Source organism: Somniosus microcephalus, chromosome 4 (assembly GCF_052327205.1).
Source record: "Somniosus microcephalus isolate GS21.2 chromosome 4, FLI_Smic_1.0, whole genome shotgun sequence".
Lineage (NCBI taxonomy): Eukaryota > Metazoa > Chordata > Chondrichthyes > Squaliformes > Somniosidae > Somniosus > Somniosus microcephalus.
Genome location: NC_140990.1, coordinates 267,747,809 through 267,757,624, shown reverse-complemented (window position 1 = coordinate 267,757,624; position 9,816 = coordinate 267,747,809). Strand labels below are relative to the sequence as shown.

Below are 9,816 nucleotides of genomic sequence, written 5' to 3'. Positions count from 1 at the left end.
CTCTCTCTTCCCCCCAGTCGCTCTCGCTCTTCCCCCCAGTCGCTCTCGCTCTTCCCCCCAGTCGCTCTCTGCTCTTCCCCCCAGTCCTCTCAGCTCTTCCCCCAGTCGCTCTCGCTCTTCCCCCCAGTCGCTCTCTCTCTTCCCCCAGTCGCTCTCGCTCTTCCCCCAGTCGCTCTCTCTCTTCCCCCCAGTCGCTCTCTCTCTTCCCCCAGTCGCTCTCTGCTCTTCCCCCCAGTCGCTCTCGCTCTTCCCCCCAGTCGCTCTCGCTCTTCCCCCCAGTCGCTCTCGCTCTTCCCCCCAGTCGCTCTCGCTCTTCCCCCCAGTCGCTCTCGCTCTTCCCCCAGTCGCTCTCGCTCTTCCCCCAGTCGCTCTCGCTCTTCCCCCCAGTCGCTCTCAGCTCTTCCCCCCAGTCGCTCTCGCTCTTCCCCCCAGTCGCTCTCGCTCTTCCCCCCAGTCGCTCTCGCTCTTCCCCCCAGTCGCTCTCGCTCTTCCCCCAGTCGCTCTCGCTCTTCCCCCCAGTCGCTCTCCGCTCTTCCCCCCAGTCGCTCTCGCTCTTCCCCCCAGTCGCTCTCGCTCTTCCCCCAGTCGCTCTCGCTCTTCCCCCCAGTCGCTCTCTGCTCTTCCCCCCAGTCGCTCTCGCTCTTCCCCCCAGTCGCTCTCGCTCTTCCCCCCAGTCGCTCTCGCTCTTCCCCCAGTCGCTCTCGCTCTTCCCCCAGTCGCTCTCGCTCTTCCCCCAGTCGCTCTCGCTCTTCCCCCCAGTCGCTCTCGCTCTTCCCCCCAGTCGCTCTCAGCTCTTCCCCCCAGTCGCTCTCGCTCTTCCCCCAGTCGCTCTCGCTCTTCCCCCAGTCGCTCTCGCTCTTCCCCCCAGTCGCTCTCGCTCTTCCCCCCAGTCGCTCTCGCTCTTCCCCCCAGTCGCTCTCGCTCTTCCCCCCCAGTCGCTCTCGCTCTTCCCCCCAGTCGCTCCTCGCTCTTCCCCCCAGTCGCTCTCGCTCTTCCCCCCAGTCGCTCTCGCTCTTCCCCCCAGTCGCTCTCGCTCTTCCCCCCAGTCGCTCTCGCTCTTCCCCCCAGTCGCTCTCGCTCTTCCCCCCAGTCGCTCTCGCTCTTTCCCCCCCAGTCGCTCTCGCTCTTCCCCCCAGTCGCTCTCGCTCTTCCCCCCAGTCGCTCTCGCTCTTCCCCCCAGTCGCTCTCGCTCTTCCCCCCAGTCGCTCTCGCTCTTCCCCCAGTCGCTCTCGCTCTTCCCCCAGTCGCTCTCGCTCTTCCCCCCAGTCGCTCTCGCTCTTCCCCCCAGTCGCTCTCGCTCTTCCCCCCAGTCGCTCTCGCTCTTCCCCCCAGTCGCTCTCGCTCTTCCCCCAGTCGCTCTCGCTCTTCCCCCAGTCGCTCTCGCTCTTCCCCCCAGTCGCTCTCGCTCTTCCCCCCAGTCGCTCTCGCTCTTCCCCCAGTCGCTCTCGCTCTTCCCCCCAGTCGCTCTCGCTCTTCCCCCCAGTCGCTCTCGCTCTTCCCCCAGTCGCTCTCGCTCTTCCCCCCAGTCGCTCTCGCTCTTCCCCCCAGTCGCTCTCGCTCTTCCCCCCAGTCGCTCTCGCTCTTCCCCCAGTCGCTCTCGCTCTTCCCCCCAGTCGCTCTCGCTCTTCCCCCCAGTCGCTCTCGCTCTTCCCCCCAGTCGCTCTCGCTCTTCCCCCCAGTCGCTCTCGCTCTTCCCCCAGTCGCTCTCGCTCTTCCCCCCAGTCGCTCTCGCTCTTCCCCCCAGTCGCTCTCGCTCTTCCCCCAGTCGCTCTCGCTCTTCCCCCCAGTCGCTCTCGCTCTTCCCCCCAGTCGCTCTCGCTCTTCCCCCAGTCGCTCTCGCTCTTCCCCCAGTCGCTCTCGCTCTTCCCCCAGTCGCTCTCGCTCTTCCCCCCAGTCGCTCTCGCTCTTCCCCCCAGTCGCTCTCGCTCTTCCCCCAGTCGCTCTCGCTCTTCCCCCCAGTCGCTCTCGCTCTTCCCCCCAGTCGCTCTCGCTCTTCCCCCCAGTCGCTCTCGCTCTTCCCCCCAGTCGCTCTCGCTCTTCCCCCCAGTCGCTCTCGCTCTTCCCCCCAGTCGCTCTCGCTCTTCCCCCAGTCGCTCTCGCTCTTCCCCCAGTCGCTCTCGCTCTTCCCCCCAGTCGCTCTCGCTCTTCCCCCAGTCGCTCTCGCTCTTCCCCCAGTCGCTCTCGCTCTTCCCCCCAGTCGCTCTCGCTCTTCCCCCCAGTCGCTCTCGCTCTTCCCCCCAGTCGCTCTCGCTCTTCCCCCAGTCGCTCTCGCTCTTCCCCCCAGTCGCTCTCGCTCTTCCCCCCAGTCGCTCTCGCTCTTCCCCCCAGTCGCTCTCGCTCTTCCCCCAGTCGCTCTCGCTCTTCCCCCCAGTCGCTCTCGCTCTTCCCCCCAGTCGCTCTCGCTCTTCCCCCAGTCGCTCTCGCTCTTCCCCCCAGTCGCTCTCGCTCTTCCCCCCAGTCGCTCTCGCTCTTCCCCCAGTCGCTCTCGCTCTTCCCCCAGTCGCTCTCGCTCTTCCCCCCAGTCGCTCTCGCTCTTCCCCCCAGTCGCTCTCGCTCTTCCCCCCAGTCGCTCTCGCTCTTCCCCCAGTCGCTCTCGCTCTTCCCCCCAGTCGCTCTCGCTCTTCCCCCCAGTCGCTCTCGCTCTCGGCTCTTCCCCCAGTCGCTCTCGCTCTTCCCCCAGTCGCTCTCGCTCTTCCCCCCAGTCGCTCTCGCTCTTCCCCCCAGTCGCTCTCGCTCTTCCCCCCAGTCGCTCTCGCTCTTCCCCCAGTCGCTCTCGCTCTTCCCCCCAGTCGCTCTCGCTCTTCCCCCAGTCGCTCTCGCTCTTCCCCCCAGTCGCTCTCGCTCTTCCCCCCAGTCGCTCTCGCTCTTCCCCCCAGTCGCTCTCGCTCTTCCCCCAGTCGCTCTCGCTCTTCCCCCAGTCGCTCTCGCTCTTCCCCCCAGTCGCTCTCGCTCTTCCCCCAGTCGCTCTCGCTCTTCCCCAGTCGCTCTCGCTCTTCCCCCAGTCGCTCTCGCTCTTCCCCCCAGTCGCTCTCGCTCTTCCCCCAGTCGCTCTCGCTCTTCCCCCCAGTCGCTCTCGCTCTTCCCCCCAGTCGCTCTCGCTCTTCCCCCCAGTCGCTCTCGCTCTTCCCCCCAGTCGCTCTCGCTCTTCCCCCCAGTCGCTCTCGCTCTTCCCCCCAGTCGCTCTCGCTCTTCCCCCCAGTCGCTCTCGCTCTTCCCCCCAGTCGCTCTCGCTCTTCCCCCAGTCGCTCTCGCTCTTCCCCCCAGTCGCTCTCGCTCTTCCCCCCAGTCGCTCTCGCTCTTCCCCCCAGTCGCTCTCGCTCTTCCCCCAGTCGCTCTCGCTCTTCCCCCAGTCGCTCTCGGCTCTTCCCCCCAGTCGCTCTCGCTCTTCCCCCCAGTCGCTCTCGCTCTTCCCCCCAGTCGCTCTCGCTCTTCCCCCAGTCGCTCTCGCTCTTCCCCCCAGTCGCTCTCGCTCTTCCCCCAGTCGCTCTCGCTCTTCCCCCCAGTCGCTCTCGCTCTTCCCCCCAGTCGCTCTCGCTCTTCCCCCAGTCGCTCTCGCTCTTCCCCCCAGTCGCTCTCGCTCTTCCCCCAGTCGCTCTCGCTCTTCCCCCCAGTCGCTCTCGCTCTTCCCCCCAGTCGCTCTCGCTCTTCCCCCCAGTCGCTCTCGCTCTTCCCCCCAGTCGCTCTCGCTCTTCCCCCCAGTCGCTCTCGCTCTTCCCCCAGTCGCTCTCGCTCTTCCCCCAGTCGCTCTCGCTCTTCCCCCAGTCGCTCTCGCTCTTCCCCCCAGTCGCTCTCGCTCTTCCCCCCAGTCGCTCTCGCTCTTCCCCCAGTCGCTCTCGCTCTTCCCCCCAGTCGCTCTCGCTCTTCCCCCAGTCGCTCTCGCTCTTCCCCCCAGTCGCTCTCGCTCTTCCCCCAGTCGCTCTCTCTCGCTCTTCCCCCCAGTCGCTCTCGCTCTTCCCCCCAGTCGCTCTCGCTCTTCCCCCCAGTCGCTCTCGCTCTTCCCCCAGTCGCTCTCGCTCTTCCCCCCAGTCGCTCTCGCTCTTCCCCCAGTCGCTCTCGCTCTTCCCCCCAGTCGCTCTCGCTCTTCCCCCCAGTCGCTCTCGCTCTTCCCCCCAGTCGCTCTCGCTCTTCCCCCCAGTCGCTCTCGCTCTTCCCCCCAGTCGCTCTCGCTCTTCCCCCCAGTCGCTCTCGCTCTTCCCCCCAGTCGCTCTCGCTCTTCCCCCCAGTCGCTCTCGCTCTTCCCCCCAGTCGCTCTCGCTCTTCCCCCCAGTCGCTCTCGCTCTTCCCCCCAGTCGCTCTCGCTCTTCCCCCCAGTCGCTCTCGCTCTTCCCCCAGTCGCTCAGTCGCTCTCGCTCTTCCCCCCAGTCGCTCTCGCTCTTCCCCCCAGTCGCTCTCGCTCTTCCCCCCAGTCGCTCTCGCTCTTCCCCCCAGTCGCTCTCGCTCTTCCCCCCAGTCGCTCTCGCTCTTCCCCCCAGTCGCTCTCGCTCTTCCCCCCAGTCGCTCTCGCTCTTCCCCCCAGTCGCTCTCGCTCTTCCCCCCAGTCGCTCTCGCTCTTCCCCCCAGTCGCTCTCGCTCTTCCCCCCAGTCGCTCTCGCTCTTCCCCCCAGTCGCTCTCGCTCTTCCCCCCAGTCGCTCTCGCTCTTCCCCCCAGTCGCTCTCGCTCTTCCCCCCAGTCGCTCTCGCTCTTCCCCCAGTCGCTCTCGCTCTTCCCCCAGTCGCTCTCGCTCTTCCCCCCAGTCGCTCTCGCTCTTCCCCCCAGTCGCTCTCGCTCTTCCCCCCAGTCGCTCTCGCTCTTCCCCCCAGTCGCTCTCGCTCTTCCCCCCAGTCGCTCTCGCTCTTCCCCCAGTCGCTCTCGCTCTTCCCCCCAGTCGCTCTCGCTCTTCCCCCCAGTCGCTCTCGCTCTTCCCCCCAGTCGCTCTCGCTCTTCCCCCCAGTCGCTCTCGCTCTTCCCCCCAGTCGCTCTCGCTCTTCCCCCCAGTCGCTCTCGCTCTTCCCCCAGTCGCTCTCGCTCTTCCCCCCAGTCGCTCTCGCTCTTCCCCCCAGTCGCTCTCGCTCTTCCCCCCAGTCGCTCTCGCTCTTCCCCCCAGTCGCTCTCGCTCTTCCCCCCAGTCGCTCTCGCTCTTCCCCCCAGTCGCTCTCGCTCTTCCCCCCAGTCGCTCTCGCTCTTCCCCCCAGTCGCTCTCGCTCTTCCCCCCAGTCGCTCTCGCTCTTCCCCCCAGTCGCTCTCGCTCTTCCCCCCAGTCGCTCTCGCTCTTCCCCCCAGTCGCTCTCGCTCTTCCCCCCAGTCGCTCTCGCTCTTCCCCCCAGTCGCTCTCGCTCTTCCCCCCAGTCGCTCTCGCTCTTCCCCCCAGTCGCTCTCGCTCTTCCCCCCAGTCGCTCTCGCTCTTCCCCCCAGTCGCTCTCGCTCTTCCCCCCAGTCGCTCTCGCTCTTCCCCCCAGTCGCTCTCGCTCCTCGCTCTTCCCCCCAGTCGCTCTCGCTCTTCCCCCCAGTCGCTCTCGCTCTTCCCCCCAGTCGCTCTCCGCTCTTCCCCCCAGTTCGCTTCTCCGCTCTTCCCCCCAGTCGCTCTCGCTCTTCCCCCCAGTCGCTCTCGCTCTTCCCCCAGTCGCTCTCGCTCTTCCCCCCAGTCGCTCTCGCTCTTCCCCCCAGTCGCTCTCGCTCTTCCCCCCAGTCGCTCTCGCTCTTCCCCCCAGTCGCTCTCGCTCTTCCCCCCAGTCGCTCCTCGCTCTTCCCCCCAGTCGCTCTCGCTCTTCCCCCCAGTCGCTCTCGCTCTTCCCCCCAGTCGCTCTCGCTCTTCCCCCCAGTCGCTCTCGCTCTTCCCCCCAGTCGCTCTCGCTCTTCCCCCCAGTCGCTCTCGCTCTTCCCCCCAGTCGCTCTCGCTCTTCCCCCCAGTCGCTCTCGCTCTTCCCCCAGTCGCTCTCGCTCTTCCCCCCAGTCGCTCTCGCTCTTCCCCCCAGTCGCTCTCGCTCTTCCCCCCAGTCGCTCTCGCTCTTCCCCCCAGTCGCTCTCGCTCTTCCCCCCAGTCGCTCTCGCTCTTCCCCCCCAGTCGCTCTCGCTCTTCCCCCCAGTCGCTCTCGCTCTTCCCCCCAGTCGCTCTCGCTCTTCCCCCCAGTCGCTCTCGCTCTTCCCCCCAGTCGCTCTCGCTCTTCCCCCCAGTCGCTCTCGCTCTTCCCCCCAGTCGCTCTCGCTCTTCCCCCCAGTCGCTCGCTTCCCCATCGCTCTCGCTCTTCCCCCCAGTCGCTCTCAGCTCTTCCCCCCAGTCGCTCTCCCTCTTCCCCCCAGTCGCTCTCGCTCTTCCCCCCAGTCGCTCTCGCTCTTCCCCCCAGTCGCTCTCGCTCTTCCCCCCAGTCGCTCTCGCTCTTCCCCCAGTCGCTCTCGCTCTTCCCCCCAGTCGCTCTCGCTCTTCCCCCCAGTCGCTCTCGCTCTTCCCCCCAGTCGCTCTCGCTCTTCCCCCCAGTCGCTCTCGCTCTTCCCCCCAGTCGCTCTCGCTCTTCCCCCCAGTCGCTCTCGCTCTTCCCCCCAGTCGCTCTCGCTCTTCCCCCAGTCGCTCTCGCTCTTCCCCCCAGTCGCTCTCGCTCTTCCCCCCAGTCGCTCTCGCTCTTCCCCCCAGTCGCTCTCGCTCTTCCCCCCAGTCGCTCTCGCTCTTCCCCCCAGTCGCTCTCGCTCTTCCCCCCAGTCGCTCTCGCTCTTCCCCCCAGTCGCTCTCGCTCTTCCCCCCAGTCGCTCTCGCTCTTCCCCCCAGTCGCTCTCGCTCTTCCCCCCAGTCGCTCTCGCTCTTCCCCCCCAGTCGCTCTCGCTCTTCCCCCCAGTCGCTCTCGCTCTTCCCCCCAGTCGCTCTCGCTCTTCCCCCCAGTCGCTCTCGCTCTTCCCCCCAGTCGCTCTCGCTCTTCCCCCCAGTCGCTCTCGCTCTTCCCCCCAGTCGCTCTCGCTCTTCCCCCAGTCGCTCTCGCTCTTCCCCCCAGTCGCTCTCGCTCTTCCCCCCAGTCGCTCTCGCTCTTCCCCCCAGTCGCTCTCGCTCTTCCCCCCAGTCGCTCTCGCTCTTCCCCCCAGTCGCTCTCGCTCTTCCCCCCCAGTCGCTCTCGCTCTTCCCCCCAGTCGCTCTCGCTCTTCCCCCAGTCGCTCTCGCTCTTCCCCCCAGTCGCTCTCGCTCTTCCCCCCAGTCGCTCTCGCTCTTCCCCCCAGTCGCTCTCGCTCTTCCCCCCAGTCGCTCTCGCTCTTCCCCCCAGTCGCTCTCGCTCTTCCCCCCAGTCGCTCTCGCTCTTCCCCCCAGTCGCTCTCGCTCTTCCCCCCAGTCGCTCTCGCTCTTCCCCCCAGTCGCTCTCGCTCTTCCCCCCAGTCGCTCTCGCTCTTCCCCCCAGTCGCTCTCGCTCTTCCCCCCAGTCGCTCTCGCTCTTCCCCCCAGTCGCTCTCGCTCTTCCCCCCAGTCGCTCTCGCTCTTCCCCCCAGTCGCTCTCGCTCTTCCCCCCAGTCGCTCTCGCTCTTCCCCCCAGTCGCTCTCGCTCTTCCCCCCCAGTCGCTCTCGCTCTTCCCCCCAGTCGCTCTCGCTCTTCCCCCCAGTCGCTCTCGCTCTTCCCCCCAGTCGCTCTCGCTCTTCCCCCCAGTCGCTCTCGCTCTTCCCCCCAGTCGCTCTCGCTCTTCCCCCCAGTCGCTCTCGCTCTTCCCCCCAGTCGCTCTCGCTCTTCCCCCAGTCGCTCTCGCTCTTCCCCCCAGTCGCTCTCGCTCTTCCCCCCAGTCGCTCTCGCTCTTCCCCCCAGTCGCTCTCGCTCTTCCCCCCCAGTCGCTCTCGCTCTTCCCCCCAGTCGCTCTCGCTCTTCCCCCCAGTCGCTCTCAGCTCTTCCCCCCAGTCGCTCTCGCTCTTCCCCCCAGTCGCTCTCGCTCTTCCCCCCAGTCGCTCTCGCTCTTCCCCCCAGTCGCTCTCGCTCTTCCCCCCAGTCGCTCTCGCTCTTCCCCCCAGTCGCTCTCGCTCTTCCCCCCAGTCGCTCTCGCTCTTCCCCCCAGTCGCTCTCGCTCTTCCCCCCAGTCGCTCTCGCTCTTCCCCCCAGTCGCTCTCGCTCTTCCCCCCAGTCGCTCTCGCTCTTCCCCCCAGTCGCTCTCGCTCTTCCCCCCAGTCGCTCTCGCTCTTCCCCCCAGTCGCTCTCGCTCTTCCCCCCAGTCGCTCTCGCTCTTCCCCCCAGTCGCTCTCGCTCTTCCCCCCAGTCGCTCTCGCTCTTCCCCCCAGTCGCTCTCGCTCTTCCCCCAGTCGCTCTCGCTCTTCCCCCCAGTCGCTCTCGCTCTTCCCCCCAGTCGCTCTCGCTCTTCCCCCCAGTCGCTCTCGCTCTTCCCCCCAGTCGCTCTCGCTCTTCCCCCCAGTCGCTCTCGCTCTTCCCCCCAGTCGCTCTCGCTCTTCCCCCCAGTCGCTCTCCGCTCTTCCCCCCCAGTCGCTCTCGCTCTTCCCCCCAGTCGCTCTCGCTCTCCCCAGTCGCTCTTCCCCCCAGTCGCTCTCGCTCTTCCCCCCAGTCGCTCTCGCTCTTCCCCCCAGTCGCTCTCGCTCTTCCCCCCAGTCGCTCTCGCTCTTCCCCCCAGTCGCTCTCGCTCTTCCCCCCAGTCGCTCTCGCTCTTCCCCCCAGTCGCTCTCGCTCTTCCCCCCAGTCGCTCTCGCTCTTCCCCCCAGTCGCTCTCGCTCTTCCCCCCAGTCGCTCTCGCTCTTCCCCCCAGTCGCTCTCGCTCTTCCCCCAGTCGCTCTCGCTCTTCCCCCCAGTCGCTCTCGCTCTTCCCCCCAGTCGCTCTCGCTCTTCCCCCCAGTCGCTCGCTCTTCCCCCAGTCGCTCTTCCCCCCCAGTCGCTCTCGCTCTTCCCCCCAGTCGCTCTCGCTCTTCCCCCCAGTCGCTCTCGCTCTTCCCCCCAGTCGCTCTCGCTCTTCCCCCCAGTCGCTCTCGCTCTTCCCCCCAGTCGCTCTCGCTCTTCCCCCCAGTCGCTCTCGCTCTTCCCCCCAGTCGCTCTCGCTCTTCCCCCCAGTCGCTCTCGCTCTTCCCCCCAGTCGCTCTCGCTCTTCCCCCCAGTCGCTCTCGCTCTTCCCCCCAGTCGCTCTCGCTCTTCCCCCCAGTCGCTCTCGCTCTTCCCCAGTCGCTCTCGCTCTTCCCCCCAGTCGCTCTCGCTCTTCCCCCCAGTCGCTCTCGCTCTTCCCCCCAGTCGCTCTCGCTCTTCCCCCCAGTCGCTCTCGCTCTTCCCCCCAGTCGCTCTCGCTCTTCCCCCCAGTCGCTCTCGCTCTTCCCCCCAGTCGCTCTCGCTCTTCCCCCAGTCGCTCTCGCTCTTCCCCCCAGTCGCTCTCGCTCTTCCCCCCAGTCGCTCGCTCTCGCTCTTCCCCCCAGTCGCTCTCGCTCTTCCCCCCAGTCGCTCTCGCTCTTCCCCCCAGTCGCTCTCGCTCTTCCCCCCAGTCGCTCTCGCTCTTCCCCCCAGTCGCTCTCGCTCTTCCCCCCAGTCGCTCTCGCTCTTCCCCCCAGTCGCTCTCGCTCTTCCCCCCAGTCGCTCTCGCTCTTCCCCCCAGTCGCTCTCGCTCTTCCCGGCTCTCTTCCCCCAGTCGCTCTCGCTCTTCCCCCCAGTCGCTCTCGCTCTTCCCCCCAGTCGCTCTCGCTCTTCCCCCAGTCGCTCTCGCTCTTCCCCCCAGTCGCTCTCGCTCTTCCCCCCAGTCGCTCTCGCTCTTCCCCCCAGTCGCTCTCGCTCTTCCCCCCAGTCGCTCTCGCTCTTCCCCCCAGTCGCTCTCGCTCTTCCCCCCAGTCGCTCTCGCTCTTCCCCCCAGTCGCTCTCGCTCTTCCCCCCAGTCGCTCTCGCTCTTCCCCCAGTCGC

General features: G+C 67.8%; 1 protein-coding gene across 1 annotated transcript in view; it reads left to right on the top strand.

Moving 5' to 3' along the window:
* The window catches only part of pla2r1 (phospholipase A2 receptor 1), a 180,639-nt gene that overhangs the window by 128,015 nt on the left and 42,808 nt on the right, over positions 1-9,816 (top strand). The window contains exon 21 of the mRNA XM_085984225.1: positions 18-25. Within this exon, the coding sequence (XP_085840351.1) occupies positions 18-25 (8 nt within the window). The remainder of the gene's footprint in view (positions 1-17; positions 26-9,816) is intronic.